Raw genomic sequence first — 18762 nt, forward strand, 5'->3', positions numbered from 1 at the left:
GTCTATGGGAAGCTTCCCACATTGCAAACTGAAACTGTTAACCGACTGAAAACCAAAGTTCAGAGGATAATCTTTGTATGACTGAAAAAATGATTTTGAGGATGCAAAACATAATTTCACTTTGACACTTTGACTGGCGAACATGTTTTTCTACTACTTTCTAGCTCTGAGGAATGCATTCTGGGAGAGAATAACATATCAAAAACTGTTTAGTAGAATGAATGGCAGGAACACCAGCTCTTTTGTTGGTAACAATACTAATGTTACACAAAAAAACAACAAGACTAACGACCACAGAAGACCATATTTTCTCAAAACACCCATTGCTTCCTTATTTTGCTGTAATAGCATTCAGGTATGCCAAGTGTGCTTTTTTATATTTTGGAATAAACCAGCACCCCTCTGCTCGCTTCAATCACCAAGGGTTTGAACACATGCTGCCATGGTCTCTTCAAGCTGTCAACCACAACAAAAAGATTTACTCATGAGTGATTGAGTACATGCTTGTGTGTGTGTGTGTGTGTGTGTGTGTGTGTGTGTGTGTGTGCGTGCGTAAAGACTGAAAGAACTAATCGTCCAGAAAACCACGAGTCATCACATCTTTGATTGGACTCAGCAGGGAACCAGACAAAACATTGCACACACCTTCTTCTTTACTGGAGGAACCTTTTTATACACTCAAGATGCGTGTGTTTATCTGTGTTGGCGACTGAGATTGTGCACAGGTGCCAAGGTCTCTTCAGCCTCAAGTCCCACATGCCCTTCCCTCCATCATTTCTTCCCTCCCTCCTTTTTCCATTTGTTCATCCCTCCATCTTCTTCAATCAGCAGTCCGGAGATTAAAAGTAAACACAGAGGTGACAGTCAAAGCCGCCAATAATGACAAGACCAACGCTGATTAAAATTAGCCTCAGGTTGGGAGGATACACCGAGCTATCCCTCTCTCTGATTAAATGTCTGCGCTGTGTAAACTATTACAACCTTGTTCCATTCTCCCTCTGTTGTCCCCTGCATCCCTTTGTCATTTCAAGTCTTTATACATCTATTTTTTTTTATCATAGACGAACCTTTGTTGGTCTTCATCTCTAACTTTTGGTTTATGTTTTCTCTCAGTTGGTCTTGGTGAGTTTACATTAAACCATTGGTTCCCAACTGGGATGGGGGTCGTCAAAGATTTTTGGGGCGGGACACAAAGCTTATTAGCTAAATCCTGAAAACACATTTACTGGATAGTTTATACAATGGTCTTTTGGTAAGAACAAGTGTAAGTAGGCCTATTCTTTTGGGATTGATTTGGGACTGTACATGAAGAGTTTCAAATGGATTGAGACACAAACGAAGAATCTGTTTTGGGGGTATTTCAGAAGGTTTTGAAATAACTTTGATGGTACACATTTAACGCCATTCTCTGCATAGTCACTGTTCTTTTTCTATAAATATAAACCTCAGTTACTCAACATTTGTATAAATTCCATGGTTTATCCTCATCACATTTTAGATTTAGTTTTTTGTGCAAGAGGAACTATTGGTCATGGTATTTCTTATCATTAAGATTTGATTTAAGAACACATGGCTAAGATACATGTGTTTGTGCTTTTGTGCTTTCACATATTGTGAAAGCACAAAAGCTCAGATTCTAGTAACTGTAATATCAGTCTTTAAATTACTGTAAGTGTTTTCTTCAATCCTTTAGTTGCCTAACAGGAGACTTGGTGAACAACAGTACAGTCAGGAGCTGATGTTATTATTACAAGTCACAGTACGTTTTCCACACTGTCTCCATGCTCCCGTCTAATTCAGCTCCAGAGCTACTGTAATTCAATCACTGGTCCCACTGCAGATGAGAATCTAACACTACATTTGTGTGCATGTGTGTGCATGTGTGTGCGTGTGTGTGTGTGTGTGTGTGTGTGTGTGTGTGTCTGTCTGTGTGTACGTTGTGTAACAGGAGAGGATGGGAATCACATCTCTAATGTTTTAACCAATCAACCTTGCTGAAATCTATGTACGAGCAAATTGAACATGATGAGCCCAAGCTAACACTTACAAAATAAGTACTGAGAGCTACAGCAGGACATCTGCAGTTTAGTGTGTATGTGTGTGTGCGCGCGTGTGTGTGTGCCTGTTTTCACTGAATATGCAGAGCTGCTCCATATTTGCTTTCATGCTGAACACAGATACAGGCTTTTCACAGTAATGGCCTGTCTGGTAACAGGGGTACCTCGTGTTTTATCTACAAATACAGCTATGTCGCTGCTAGAAGAGGGCCATTCATAAAGGTAGAGGCACCTGGGGAAGAAGGGAATCATGTCATTTTCTACTGACAGTCCTGCAGTGAGTATAACTTGAATATAGACATGGTTACAACGTGTCATGCAGTTAAAGCATGTACATGTCAAACATGACATAACCTAAGACGCATACTTTGTGTAGCCCACATATGGTGCATAGGAAAGCCCTCATCAGTCAAGATGTGACATGTACATCACTCTGCCTGGTTGGAAATATTCGACAGGAAATACTGGCACTTTGAAGGACCACTATACAGAAGTGGTGATTTTATGTTATGCCACGCATAAAAAGTTGATGGTTTTCCTTTAGCTATACAAGAAGAAATAATGTCTTAAAATTTCTAAGAAAGGTTTCTTTAAGTTGTTTGAAGCTTACATCATTTTCATAACTCTGTGACTAATAACATTTCAGACGTTATACATATTACTTCCTTAATGTATTTCATGACAGTTTAATCAAATTTCTTGGCAAATGGAGAAGCAAAATATGTAGATACGTTTTGGAAGAGAGACATAAGATTTATGGTAATTAGGATTTATTTTCTTATTTCACAGCACACAAGATGTAATGTAGTGTAGGGCGGCCTGAGGTGTTAACAACGAATCTCATTTAAAAGAGAAACCAAACTCCAAAGTCAAGTAAGAGGTGCCTCTTCTTATTCATAGCTAAGAACTTAGCACGCAGGGGAAATAAGTGGTGGACTGTATAGTCTTTCTTTGAGACGCATGACATTTAAATATTGGATTTATTGAAATGATTACGCTGCCAGTTACATATGTGGGTCCATATGAATCTATAACTACTTGCTTTTCTTGCACGAGTTAATTCACAAATAAAATCTATTGAAACTATCCAAGTAGCGAATAGAGAGAAAAATTCCACCCTGGTAAAGACAGAAAGGCATTAACATCAAATCTCAATAAAGCATCAGTGTTCAGGAAATAAAGCGTGAAGTGGAGAACAGGAATCAAATCAAGAGACATCAATCACAGCAAAGCAGATGTCTTTGACATTCCAGGGACATAATCCTTTAATAATTATTGACGCTTTTACCGACCGAGTGCAGCTCCATCTAAGACTGCGTTTATGAATATGATAAATCATAATTGCAAGGTCAGCTAAAGTCAGGTATTGATCACTCCATAATAATGAGTGAGCAACCGCCATCCTTGAATTCCTACAAGCAATCATGAGTGTGAATGGTTGGAAATAAGAATAACTGAATAGGCAGGTGAAGGATTTTACATTCAAATAAAAAAAAAAAAAAAAGACAAAGAATAAGGTTAGACTTTGACAATGTCCTCGTTTCAAAATGAATAATTTAGGAATACTGAGCAAGGCTGCAAAAAAGTCAATAGCTGAAAAAAAAGGACTTTTCAGTTTTATATTGATTTTTCAACGGGGTAATATTGGTTTCCCAGTGTGAGATTTGTATGGGGCGTTGCTGAGGCATCAGACGCATTACGTGTAAACAAGCAGCTAAAGCTTCACTTTCACACACGTTTACAGTTACACTAAAGGAGAGACGTTACAGGGGCATAGATATCCCACCTTGAACTGGTAACTTAAACTGGGCTTTTGAATTTCTGATGACTCCATCCCCTTTTTCCAATGTCCACCTTTTCTTTAAAAATAGACTTTCCCTTAAAAATAACACATCCCACTGCCTGTAATCAAGTTCCCAATTTGGCCAGAGTATGCAACATCACACATCACTTGGCAGGAACATGCTGTGTCTGCTACTTTACATCGCGCACACACACACACACACACACACACACACAACAAACACATAGTTATCAACATCTGTTAGCCCCACCCCTTGATATCCCACCTACCATCACCTCCTCCCTCGTCTCCCACTAGACATTTTTTCCATTTGCACCTCTTCTTTGCCCCTCTCCACTGGGGGGGGGGGGGGGGGGGGGGGGGGGTTACAAATCAGCTTGACAAGGAACACCACTTCTGGTTGAACCTCAGCAGTCAACCCTCCCCATCCCCTCTCCCCCTTTTCCTCATCCTCTCATGGGTGCATGATGCTATTATACATAAACAAGAAGCCTCTAATGCAGCATTGCTTTTTCTTTTCCCCCACCTCAGACCGTGATGGAGATATAAAGGGGTGGGCCAATAGAAAAGAAAGCTGTTTGTAACTAGATTCCTGCTGTAAGGGATTCAGCCAGACTGTTTTTTGTTTTGTTTTGTTTTGTTTGCTGGGCACCATGTAAACAAGTCTATTTGAATATCAAAAGGAGAGCAGGGAATGTGTGGAATAGATTTGGAATGGAGTTGATTATGAAAACATCTTAAGAGGGGAGGGGAGTCAGAGGTGGGAATGGAAGTGGATGCCTTCAGGAAAAACAAAGGGGGGGGGGGGGGGTCTGAAGTGTGTATGTTTGTTTATATCCAGGGCACACATGTGGAGATACTGTAGACTGGCTTTGTGTACAGCTGTCACGTGTTGGGGGGGGGGGGGGGGAGAGCTGGTAACTTCAAATGTTCCCCGAGGCCAGGCAATATCTCGGAAAACACAACGAACAGCCGTGACACAAAGAGAAATCAAAATCAAAAAAAAGGGCTGTAAATGCATTACTGACTCCGTGTGGTGCAAGACTGCTGAGAAACATTCACCTCTCGGAAGACCACGAGTATACACACACATGAAAGAGGCAATAATAAAAAAAAAAGCACAAGGTGAGGGTTGTGGGAAAACAGCGGAGGAATCTGAACATAGGCTAACACACACTATAGCTGGAAAATTGTTACTTTCATAATTTATTCATAGGGAGCGTGATTGAATCTTGGGGAGGTTCTTTGATTCTTGAGTAGTGGTTTGTGGAGGATACAAACACATTGACAGCTGAGGATCTGCTGCATGTATGTGAAAACTACACACAGTACATGGCAATCTCACTACATACACTCTGAACACATCATCCAGCTGTGGCTACATATGGAGCCGTAATAAAGTCTTTAGATGAAGCATTGGATTAATTGAAGCGTACGAGACGTGTTTCTGCAGAGAGCGAGCAATTAAGCCCCCCCGAGTGTCTGCATGTGTACGTGAGGCTTGTGGATATGTTCCTGTGAAGCTGTGTGCATGTGTGTAATGATATATGGCGGCTCCTTATATCACTCCGGAGACATAAATTACAGATATTACAGATTAATTTCAAAGCCATTAGAGATACAAGAGTGAGAAAAGGGTATACAATCATGTTCTATACACACAGCTGCTTTGATTATTACTTAAAGATCAGTGAACATTATACACAAAGCAACCTCTCTGTTAGCATGCTTTATATACATGTATGTGTCATTTAAAAAAGTACAAAATTGCAGCAAATTCAGCAAAGGATTTTGGGGAGAAAAAAAAAAGCACTGTTCAGATTCTTTAGTGCATGACCATTTTTTCTTCCTCAGTAAACGGTGGAGGGCTGGATTTAGAGGGAACAATCAAAGTCTTATTTCCGTGGCTGTGTTGGTGAGCGTCTGAGTTAATAACGTTATTGACTTGAAGCAGAGTTTTGGGGGGGGGGGGGGAAAGAGTTCAGGAAACTCCAAGTGGAGAGACTAAGAGACACACATGACTAAGCTTTAAGTGTTGAGTAATCCTGCAGCCAGAGGAACTCATCAACTCATCTCTCGTTTTGAACTCTTTCCCTCTCCCAACAGTGAGTTTAATTTGAAGAGAGGGTTGAAAAAAGTCCCCTGCCACACTGTGTTGATACGCACTTTTCTAATTTCTTCCCTCAGAAATCTCTAAATGGCTTCGTCGCTGGACCCTGATGAAAACAATGACTTTTAACCCTCCTCGGCTTCCCTCCTTCCCTCCATCCGTCTTCCCCCCCTCCCCCCCCTCCCTTCATCGCAGCCGACTTATTTCACTTTCTAAATGATTTCTTACTCTTTCAATCTCTTTTGCAGCCATTCAGGCCGCGGCCGAGGCTTGTGGCCGGTGCGACGCATTGTGACAGGTGAAATGAAAGCCCAGAGAAATCTCATCTTCTTATAAACGCTCCGAGGCATTCAGCAAGTCAAAAAATATATATATATTTCCCCCTTTTCTTTCAGAGGCGCCGACAGATGGAAGAAAAAAAAAAAAAAGTGAGCTGTTATTTGAAGACCATTTGGGGTTTTCCTTTATCCTCAGTTAATCAATGCTGCTCTTGTTGTGGCCCGGGGAGCTGGAGCAGTACATTCTGCATACTTTTATACACTTCATACTGTATGACTGGCTTTTGTTTGGCAAAATGTGTAAAGGTTTGAGTCAAGTTGCTTTTTATTAAATGACAGAACTAGAAATACCGTATTAAAACTTCATTATTGAAATAGTATTTGCTTAAAAAGTCAAATGTAATTATGAAGATTTAATCAAAAGATAATTCTGCAAGTATTGAGGCACTGCTGCTGTTGTCCTTCACCATCTGGTACATTTTATCCAAATAGAGTCAATGAGGAGCTCGGGGTGAAAATAGGGAATAGTAGCAGACAAACAGCGCTGTCAGGCACCGCTGATTGAAACCTCAAGGTCAAAGAAGAGAAACACAAAGCTGGAGAGTGAGAGAGAGAGACACACAGAGAAGGAGAAGTAGGAGCAGCTCAGACTCTCCAGGGTCTAGCTGTGCAGCTCACTCACTGCTTTCTTGCATGTGTGTGTGTGTGTGTGTGTGTGTGTGTGTGCGTGTGTGCGTGTGTGTGTGTGTGTGTATGAGAGAGAGTGAGAGGTTTTCAAGGCCTCTCCCTGTAGGCGGATCTTGCAAAGTCACCCTGCTCTCTGCCTCTCATCAATCTCTTGCTCCATCCCTGATTCCCTCACCGCACTCCTTTCTTTTCCTGAGTGTAACTTCTCGACCTGCAACGTGCCCTTCCTCTCACCACGGCACCTTTTGTTATTCTGCTCCCTCACGCTCTTGTTCTATCTCTCTGTCTCCCAGAATCCCCTCCATCACTCTATAGCTGCATCTGTTGGCCATCTCTTCATATCTACATTTAGCAATTATTTCTGTTTTTGTTTCTTTTTTTCTGTTGGGTCTCTTTTTTAAACACTCCCCCCTCTCTCTCTCTCTCTCTCTCTTTCATCCTACGCCCTGACCTCGACCTTCCCTCTGTGGGTACTTGCTGCGCTTTCCTCTCCCACAAACGGCAACCTCTGTCAACTTTGCTCTCTTCACTCGGTTCTATTTCCCCCCTTTCACACCGTTAAGTCAATCATTTTCACACCTTCTGCACTGTTCCCTTTCATTCCCTCCCATCTTCTTCACTTCTCCAATCCAGCTGTTAAGGAATCGTCTCTACCCACAATCTTTTTCTGTCCTCCCTATTTCTCTCTTCATTAGAACCCCCACCTTTCCCCTTCCTCACCTTGTAGTTCTCCACTCTTGCTGTACAGTTCTCGCCTCTGCTCCCTCAGGTATGCACTCATGCTGATGGCATGGGAAGATGATTCAAACCTACCAAACAGACGAAAGGTTTCGTAAGTGAACGCTGGAAAACATTGAGTTTGAGACGTTAAATAGAGCAGATTAACACTTAACAGATGATAAATCATAGTATAAAAATATATTTTTATTATTTCAAGGACTTTAAAATGTTATCCTATCTTAAGCCCCGTTCACTCTTGCAATGCTAAAACAGCCTGCCCCTTAAATCTTCCTGGGGGGCGATGCTATAATGACAGTTCATGCCTTTATATTAACGCTGCATGTATTTTGAGAAATTACAAAATGAACAAGTTGAAAAGAACGTACACACGCTTCAAATTTTGCAGCCCACCCCAAACTGTTTGTGAAACTTTCAGGAGTTTTGTGCATGTGTGAAAAGGGCTTCATGAACGCGGTTTTATTATTTCATTTATTTTGTGTTAAACTGTGACTAGATCCTTACTTGAAGAGCGACTGCTTGGCACGCTGTGGTTTCTTCTTTGAGAAAAAGGCTGCAAACTCACTGCCGGTGCTGGCATAGGAGAGCTGAGCCGATGGCTCCGTGGCACTGCGGCTGTTCTTCACATCCAGATACTCCATCAGCAGAACCTAAACAACACACAGGGCCCTCTGTTAAAAGCTAAAGTAATAATAAAAAAGGAAATCCATGAAATAAAAAGATGAACTGAGACAGTGAGTTGTAGAAGGACTCGTGGAATATCACATCAAGATTAGTAAAAGGATCACGAACACATAATGAGAATTTTTAAAGCACAATCTTAGCCAAGTAAAAGAAGAATCAACTTAATGCTACTCTTAATTCTTTCACATTCATATTCTCCCTGTTAATATTAATTAGGTAATGAGTAGTGAAGTAGTAAAGCTTATTAATGACTTCAAAGCTCCCACTCAAAATCATATCCTGAAAGCTCGGCCAATCTGCTCTCTTCACTTCATCCACTTATTCAGAAGTGCCCCTTCCATCTATAAATCCTCTGTACAGCAGATCTGCTCCTCGTTTAAAAGGTAAAAAGAAAAACAGCCATATTAACATACATTTTTGACTGTCTGACTGACTATGCTGGTTTGCCACAGAGCTCACCTCAAAACAAAGCTAAAGCCAGTGTGGAATTGCAAAGACTCAGCGAGTTTTGCATGTTGGTTTAATTGGTGATAGACGCTTTCATTCTGTTGCAATGTCAGAAGGAAAGTTTCTTTTTTTGTTTTGACTTCACATTTAGTGTAAAATTGTAACTAAGATACCTTGTTCAGAAAATGTATGCAGTATGACTTTATGAGAGAGCAGAAATCATGGCAAAACACTGGCTGTGTCCGAATCCACTTACACTTAACATACTGCCCACTACACACTCAAACAATGCATTCTGCATACTTAACCCGACCGCCAGTATGCTGTTAGCAACATACTAAACTACGAGTCATGTGATGTTCTTCCGGTCCGAGCTTCGTTGGATAAGCTAGCATCAAGCTTGTCAGCCAATAAACAGAATTCAACAATATACATTCATTCATTTCTAATACAGCTACATAGTCAATTTTTATATTATTTGGTAACATATAAAATGAATATCAGTTTGGTTTGTCGATGGCGAGCTCTTTGGTGGATACTCTTAGAGGCGCAATGGATTGTGGGATAGTTTAGTACGACCAGTGTGCTCTTGTTTCGTACTATAATATTCTGGGTGATTTAGTACACATCTGGGCATTTATCACATTCTATGATTTCAGATCAACGCCTATACTGTTCAACTAAAGAAAATCCAACCCTTGAGATCGAAAAATAGCTTCTGATATGACTGGGCGCCTTTGATGACTGCCGTAAAAATGTGTGCCATCCTTTCCCCTGATCTGTCCGCATGATCTATGGCTAAATCCATCAACGTCTTATCAAGCTTCATAAAAATCTTATCAACTTCTAACAATAGCCGAGGACAAGCAGACTGAAACTCCGGCCAGACGGAGAAAGTTAACTTCCTCTCCTCTATCATTCTATCTGCACGTTCCCTCTGTAGCTTTCATTGGCTCTCATTTTTCAAAATCTCCTGGTGCTTCATCTCTCATTTTTCACATTTCTATTTTTTCCTCTGTTGCTCTGTCTACCTCAGTTCATCTTCTCCTTCTTCATTCCTCTCTCTGTGTGAATACATATGTTCTAAAATAGCCTCCCATATCTAATAGCTTCATAATTTAGCAGGGCCATTTAGCCCGTGTGTGTCTAATTCTGAGGCACAGTGCGGGTCAGCCCAGAATGGGACAGGAGTAATGGCCAAGCAGATGGAGATCCATCGTGACCATAATGATGTAATTAACACCGCAGAGAGCAACCCCTGTCATGCATGGGAAAGCCTTCACATGCTAGCATGGATGTTAATCTAAGTGCAGCAGCATGCACGTATATCCATGAACACACTGTGGCTAATAAGGTAGCATTTGGAACTTTTTGTTATAAAAACTGAATTATACTGATGCATAAAGAAGAGTCTTAAAGGGGCGCCGGTAGCCTAGTGGTTTAAGTGCACGTGCCCCATGTTCAAATCCAACCCGTTGCTCATTTCCCACATGTCATTCCCCACTCTCTCTCTGACTTCTGATTTCTGACTCTATCCATTGTGATTGTCCTACTGTATCTCCACATAAAGGCACAAAAAGCCTAAAAATGTACCTATAAAAGAAGAGCCTTTAAATGGCTGCCCACTCCATACAAATAAGATTCAACACACACAAAACTTCTGACGTCACCACAATAACAACTTGAACATTTTTAAGCCACGCTAGCATCTCTGTGAAGCTGTACCTTTTGCCAAATGCTGCCATCAGCAGGATAACAGTGTTAAGTCCAGAAAGCTAACGTGCTGGTGTTTAGGAGGTTCAATGTTTACAATGTTAGATTAGGGCATTAGCATGCTAACACTTGCTAATTATCACTTTCCACAAACTTTCATGTGATTCCAAAGGAAATTATATGTGAAGCTATTTAGAAAAGTATTGATGTGATTAAAACAAACCTAATTTCACAATATTATATAATAATTGTTATTCCAAAGGACATATACAAAATATTTGGTGTTACAAAAAATATATATTGGCAGAGGTTTGGTGCCTTGGATTAAAATTCAGGCCCAAACTCTTATTAGGACAAAACATTTTTCAGTATTTAAACTAAAAATAGTCCCGACTCTAATTGAAGTGAGTCTTCTGTCATTGTCGTATGAAATGTTCAAGTTATTATTAAAGTTAAACATGTGCATACAAACCCCACACGTGCTATTACTGTTAAACAATTACTCTCCCACATCACAGGCAGGGCTGGAGGCCATATCGCACACGCCCTCTCCAACTGGCAACACCAGGGGCTCCACTTGCCACTAGCCCCATGCTGCAGCTAATCCTATCAGTGTATTAATTACTAATGATGAGCTGATGGAGCGAAACCTCCACTTGCTTGCAAGCTAACGCCCAAGTGGACTTAATGAAATGCCAGCGCTGGGCTGATGAAGGGGCTCCGACCCTACTTAAATTGCATTAGCCCAGAGACAGAGTGAACTTTGGAGGCAATTAACTGGACTGCTAGGACAGAGAGGAAGATAGAGGAAGAGGGGGATGAGAGGCTGAATGTAAACCAGAGGGAGAGAGAAGGTTGAAGGGAGAGCTAAAGAGAGGAAGAGATGTGCAGTAGAGAAAGAGCAAAGGATTATAGGTGGAGGATAAACACTGAACAGTATGCTGAAGGGAGAAAGGAAAGGCAATGGAAATGGAAGGATGCCATGAAAGTGAGTTAAACAACCAGTTGCTGCTGCTGCTGATTTTAAACCTTCAAGGAGACTTTGAAAAAAGAAGGGTTGCTGTCTTTACCTCTTATTTAAGTAAGGATCTACGATTGTTTTTCTGGTGAGGGCATAAGCCTATGGTAGAAGGCCTCACAAATCTTACACCAGCAATTAACAACTTGCAGAAGAACACTTTTCTTAAACGTCAGTCTAACATCCAAAATGTGCCCACATGACACGATTCCATTGCAAAACTGAACTAGCAGCAGAGCCGAGGATTTATCTTTAGAAAGATGATGAGATGACAGACTAAAAAAAATATCTGTGCAAACTCATTATGAAGAATAACAGAAGTCAACTTTAAAAAAAAAAACGTTTTGGTGAAAAATGTGCTCTCTTGAATTTATTTTTATAAATGACAGATTAAGAATCCTAATTAAAAAATTAGTCACAACAACATCTTCTCTAATTAAGCCATTATGTCATAAATTGTATTATCTCTTTGTGTTCAAATAAGCACAGCAATGAGTCAACTACTTAAGTTCTCTCTACAAGTCAACTACTCAGTTAGCTGACTGATGGCATCTACTGTATGTTCTGCTAAATACAAATAAGACAACATATTTATTGCATTGAGTGTTGCGATTATAGCAGAAATTATGCATAAAAATTAAATGCACATTTATCTCTATGGGCTCAAGGATGATACCTACCACAATTTCCGATGGCTAAAGATCAACTACATGCTGCACTATTAGAAAAAACTACTCCAAATGTTCCAGTTAAATACAACATACTGGGCTGTGTTTACTGTGAGTACTTTTGTATTTCAACACATATTTGTAATAAGACCTTGTAAAAAATCAATATGTCTGAAAAATATGACCCTTGATATTTGCTTTGTTTAACCCACAGCCTGAGAATGTAGCCTAAGGAAATCTGCAAATTATTGGCCTGGACAACCACCTACATCTATTCATATAACCTGGAAGTATGCTACATACACTGAAAAAAACATTTTATTTTTTCTTCCTTCTTCAGTCCCCTTACTTTAGGCCAGGCATGAAATCTCATAAAAAAATATGTATTACTCCAGCAACAAAGAGGCTTAGATCGTATTCCTGTCAGTGTCACCTGTCAAAGACTAGGCTGCAGAAATAAGGACATCAAAAAAGCAGGAATAAGTCAAAGCCATTTTCAGAGAAAAGAACAAGACATGGCAAAAGGACAGAAGAACTGTTTCAAAGAAAAGACAGGGCTGCATTAATACATATTCAGTAAGATAGGATACAATATACAATATGTTGGGATATGATGTGATATGATGCTATGCCATGGCATGTCGTAAAGTACAGTACAAGATGGTTCAAAGAAATGTATTGTCCCCTTGAGCTTCCAGAGCAGCAAAGTCAGTTTTTTGTTGTAGTTCATGTTCGGTAAGTGACCTCGACTAAAAGGTGTCGGGGAGCTGTTGGAAAGCAGGATAGGAAGAAATGTATTTCCCATTATTAACTTAAAATCTATGTTCAGGGGTGAATCTGTAAAACCACAGAAGAAATGGTTGACGTGGATATGGCACACAGAGGAAACAGCTCTTCACACCAGATATGAACACAAACTTCTTGAGTTCACCTAAACTTGAATTTGTGTGCATGTTTTGAGACTTTTTGTGCTATTGGGTGTACATTCAAAACTCACATCTCCCTCAAGAGCTGCCCTGACAAAGAAAATGATTTCCACAATGAATAATCAACGTAATTCCATCAACCACACAACCATGCTCTGCACCTGAGTGGCTTGGGTCTCGTCCCAACTTAAATCAGCCCACGAGGCTGAGTGCTAAGTTCTTTTAATATGAAAGGAGAAAAGCTCCATCACAGTCTGCCTTTGTAATTCATTACCAGCACTCCCATCTGCTTCTACAAAAACTTAATGTCCTGATGCAACCTCTTTGTGCCTGGAGAAAGTGTATCCTCATCCTCCATCCTGTCCATTAGGGCCCTAACACCCAACAAATCATTTCAATTAAGACAGCATCACTCAAAGCCTTGCAGGTGAGCACTTGTCGCTGCATGAACTCTGCAGTCAATCAGCCAAAATAAAAGAAATAAATATCACTTCATTTCCATCCTCTCCCTCTTATTGAGTCACTTCAAAGCAGGTGGGAGAACAATCGCTCCACAATTTGTCACTTTCTTCAGGCTTTATTGAAATTGGCTGTTTTCCTGCTAAATCTCTTGGCTGGTGTCTTGTCACAAAACATATCGACTGATATCCCTCACTGCTAGCTTGAAGTTTAAGTCCAGAGTGTCCTTGGCCGCCAAAGAAAGTGTTCTTTACACACCCTGTATTGATTTTGCTCCAGAAACTTCAATAACCTTCACGAGTTCTGACAGAGCTTCAGCCACAGCTTCTCCCGCAGCATTGAACCACCACCAACCAGTGGGGGTTCCCACCTGGCGTGTAGTGCATCTAGTCAATCTTTTGAAGGCTATCTTGTCCACGGGAGGAAAGGAAAATGTGCCTGCGTGTTCACTGAAACCCATTTTATATCTCTGTGTGTCCTTGCTGTGTCCTTAACATTTTAGTTTCGATGTGAAAACATTTGTATGTATTTAGACAAAGAAGAAACACCACAGTATAGAATACAGAACTTTGTAGTGTGGAGTGGTGTTTCTATGGAAACTATTCTTTTAGAATCAGTTTTTTTCATTTGTGTTTCTATTCAATTGGGAAATTATAATATAATTATAACTTTTATTTGTATAGCACATTTAAAAATAATTTTAAAAAAGAGATGAAAGCAGTAGATTGGGGAAAGCAATACCATAAATAAAAAAAACAAAAGAACAATGAGATGAATTGAGGATTTTTGGGAAATTAAGTAATTAGAATAATAATGTGGGCTAAAAGATAATAAGAAGATAAAAAGGAAATCAGACTATGCCAGGGATGTAATGAAAGAACGGGCATTACTGTATGTTTTATATAAAACTGCAGATTAAATGTACCAAAGTGAAGACTACGGTACTTATAATATAACTATTCAACATTATTGGATATATTATGGTATCAGACGATCATTGCTGAAAGTAGACTGAAGCAAATGTTCTTTAACTACTGAATTGAATTGATTAAACAGTATATCAAGTTAAAGAAAATCATTCGACACCAAACCAGCCCCTAAAACCTGTGAGAGCAGTACATTGTTGGATTTTAAACTGTTGAAGCTACTCACATTGTTTTGAATGATTTGATTATAAGCCTTTAGTCATTTATTAGTTGTTTTTTGTTTAAGGAAAATACTAAAGGATATTCAGACTCTGCAGAGTCATTACATTTTTCAACAAGTCATGAAGTTAGTTCAGTTAATTTCACTGGTTTAACCATGGACAAGAGTGAAGTAGAATGTTTGGGTTGCTAAGCAACAGTCTAGTTTCAGTTAAATTGTGGAACGTATTAAGTTGATGGAGTTCAAAATAATCTGTTGCTGATTACTTTTTACCACTTTTTTCTACATTGTATAACTGTCAAGGTCGAGTGGGTTGAGTGGTCGAGTGGGTCAACCACTCAACCTCATCACACTAGAGGTCGAGTGGGTGGTCGGAACAAGGCTGAGCGACTCACATCATGATTTAAGCAAAATCACAGCAGTGCTGATATCCAGTACAACATCACTCCACTCGTGTCATATTGCTTAAATCATACGTCAGCAGTTGACAAAGTCCTGCCCCCTCTAGTGATTTTGGTGTATTGAATATGGGTGGGAGGAGGGGGTGGGACACTGTGAAGATGGGAGACTTCAGTGCACTTCAGTGATATGTAAATATGACAGGGCTTTGAAAGGCCAGAATAAATGTGACACGTTGATTAAAACGTTGGGCAAGAACAACGTAGCGATGTCTGAGCTTCATATCTAATTAAAAGAGATCATTGTCTTCTCACGGCTCCCTGGCAGTTCAATTCCCCTCGTTTTCATGCTGCTGATGAGCCGAGAGAAGGCACGATGGATTGAAGCCACTTTTATATTTATATATTTCTGGCACTACCATAACACATTTTCTTTGTCTTGGTTACTCTGACGCAAGTAAAAGATTCATTCATGAAAAATGTTCAGTTAAAGCTTCATTTTGAATCAAAAAAAGAATGAGGAGGTGAATGTGCTCAGAAATACTTTTTAAAAAAGGAAAAAACTTAAAAACTTTCCTTCAGAAACAGATGGAAGCAATGTGTTTAAAGATTTCCCAAAAGCCAAAGAATATGAGAGCACAGAAAAGAGAGAGGACTTAACTGTTTGGTGTCACAAAGGGTATTGTCAAGCAGGGACAGGTACCTGCATGTCAAATTTATCGAGGTTTGCTTTTAATATTTTCCTTTTTATTCTGAGCACACTTTAAAAAAAAACCCGGCTTTCTTATCTCTTCCTACAGTACAAAACGTTAATATTCAAACGCTCTCTGGTGGTGTTTCTATGATCTAAAAATCAGTCCTTTCAGAAGCCAGATAGTCAGCATCTTTCCATATTTTTTGAATGCAGGCACAAAGTCTGCTGAGAGACTCATTAAAAGTGTGATTTGCACTCCGGTCACACACTCGCAGCAGACAACGGACATGGCACGCAGTCACCCAGCCATAAATCCCTGCAGAATGCGCAAATGGCGAGCTAATTAACAAACTTGCACGGCTAAAAACTGAGGTACGACAAGGTCAAAGGGTGATGGAAGACAGCAAAAAGAGACACTCTTTGTGCCAAATATACATTGAATAACACTTAGTTGTATCTCAAGGAAGAACACACTTGGGTTTATGTAGTGAGATTTCTTTATTTAGGTTTCAAATTACCTGAAAACACGCTCTAATTGCCATCTTATTCATTATTTAAAGGATACTTAAATTTTGGCACATGGACTAAATTTAACTCAGGGAACACCAGTTAAACTTGGCAGCCTCCAAAGGCTGCTGCTACTACTTTACTGTTTATTTCTGAAAAGGCAAGAGGAGCATATTTAATATTTATGGAAACACATAAATTCCAGTCACCACGATTTCTTTGATAACTCAAACTACTTTGAAGAACATGACGGCCTCTGATGGAAAGCGGGAAAAAGGCAATCGTAAAAAAGACAGAGTAGCAAAGGCAGCAATTGTGTACACTTAGAAATGTAAATTCAGTAATGGTGTGAATAATCATAACACACAGAATCTACAGAACAAGACATGAAACACTGTCAAGTGGCAGATAAAACACTCCTCCTAGCACCCAGTTTTCTATGCTCTGAATCAATACTGCCACACTGAAATTAGCACCAAGCAGCTTCATCTGCAGCATTTCTGAGCAGGGATTAGAACCATTACATGAATCTTGACTTTCAAAGGCTTGTTTACCTGCTCCCCACTCGAAGCCCGCAGAGCCCTAGTCACGTATTGATGAACGGCGCTTCTCCGCAGAGGCCTTATAACTGGGTGCACACCCTGTGTTTCTGTCGGCTCTCGCATCTGTCTGCTGGTATGTCATGTGGAAAGGTCAACGCGGTTTCTCCACCTCTCAAAAGTGGGGAAAAAATAACACCTACCAAGAGGTTTCTGTGCATGTCAAAGATGTGAACTGCAATATGTAAGAGGTGCAAGACAGGCAGGGATTCAAATGATTCAAGTGTGAAGGGGGGGAAGAGAAACTAAAACTAGGCACCTAGAGTTGAGCATTTGCCAATAAAGAATCCCCTTAATGTTCCACTCTAAGCTACTATCTCACTGTTGTTGTTTGCTTACGTCAGTGATGCCCAAAGTGGGGTGCGGGACCCCTACGGAGTGCCTGAAGTTATGACGAGGGGGGGGCAGCACAGCTTAACAAAAACAATGCACTGTTTTTCACTTATGCAAAGCACGGCAAATTCTGTGTGAGGACTTCTTTAATTGTAAGGCTGAAAATGGATGTTTGAGTTACAGTAACACTTTCAATTTCTTCCCCATTAAAAGTGTCTTGTTAGTTGTTTACGTTACTGACAGTGAGTCTTATGTATGCCGATATCTGTTGATGTGTATGGTGTGGAGTGGGGGGGGGGGCTGAAAATATTTTCATCTGCCGTCAGAAAAGGTTTAGGAAACCACTGGCTTAAGTCTATAGATGATTTACCTACTGGCACTCGAACACAGGAGCTGCAAATGACAGCTGTAACATGTATTATTGCTGCTTTGTCGGCTAAGGGTGATATCTGATTGGTGCATCAAACAGCACACTTGAAAACAAATACCAGATTTTAAGCTGTATCGCAGGCATTGGGGTACTGGTTTGGGTATCAGAATAATTTAGACTAATGTTAATCATTCTTCTGTCCAAACCTGCACTCAAATGATTGCTTTTGAATGTCTAGAAAACGAAACCCACAGGACATCCGACATGCAACAAGGACCTAGCAGAGCTCATAACAAAATTAGACAAATGCTGTGCATCTATCTGCCCTTTTAAGGATCATAAGACATGAGATTAGAACTGACTCAGTAGCCAATAAAACTTAACAGAGCCACTGTGGGAGCAGTAGGAATTTAATATCTCTCATTTCTGATATGCAACTCTGTTGGACAGAGTGGGCTAAACGAAGGGGGCGAAAGTGAGTGTGGGAGTTGTGAGAGAAAAAGAAAGTGAGATAATGAGATTAAAAAGGAAATTACAACGGGCAAGAAGGGCATGCACAAGGTATTGGGAAGCGGAGAGTCTGTAATACAGAGACAGGGGGAATAATGCTGCAGAAATAAGATGCAGAGAGAGAAATAGAGATTGAGAGAGAAGAGAAGCGAGCAAGCAAGAGATGAGAGAAACGGCGAGCGGTAGGGCGCAATGGACGAGGGGCCTTCACATTGATACAATCGGTCAGGAAATAATAACACGAGTGAGTGAATAAGAAAACCTCATTTCACGTAATGAGTATTCTAATCAAGAGATTACATTATCTCACATCGCAGAGACAGGGGAGAGAGCGCAGCCCCTGGCAACTGGGTGTTGGCAGCGATCGCATACAGGGGAATGGCTTAATGCCTGCTATAACTGCACTGGTACAGCAGAGCTATTACAGTGCATGCCTATACACAACCACAACCTCAGAGACACATCGAAACGCTCCTCTATTCAAACAGCTATGCATGCCAGCTGAAAAATACACAAAGAAGCCATGACAAGTAGGTGAGAAATGCATGGGCGTTCAATTGAACAACAGAAAAATATTTATTCAATTTTAAAGGCGGCAACACATGAGAGATTTGAA

General features: G+C 40.3%; 1 protein-coding gene across 1 annotated transcript in view; it reads right to left on the bottom strand.

The window, feature by feature from the left end:
- The window catches only part of exoc4 (exocyst complex component 4), a 105924-nt gene that overhangs the window by 72614 nt on the left and 14548 nt on the right, over window positions 1-18762 (bottom strand). Inside the window, exons 9-10 of the mRNA XM_061030341.1 lie at window positions 8179-8324; window positions 7657-7745 (exon numbers count right to left, since the gene is read on the bottom strand). Of these exons, the coding sequence (XP_060886324.1) occupies window positions 7657-7745; window positions 8179-8324 (235 nt within the window). The remainder of the gene's footprint in view (window positions 1-7656; window positions 7746-8178; window positions 8325-18762) is intronic.

The sequence above is a fragment of the Labrus mixtus genome, chromosome 22 (genome assembly GCF_963584025.1).
Source record: "Labrus mixtus chromosome 22, fLabMix1.1, whole genome shotgun sequence".
Classification (NCBI taxonomy): domain Eukaryota; kingdom Metazoa; phylum Chordata; class Actinopteri; order Labriformes; family Labridae; genus Labrus; species Labrus mixtus.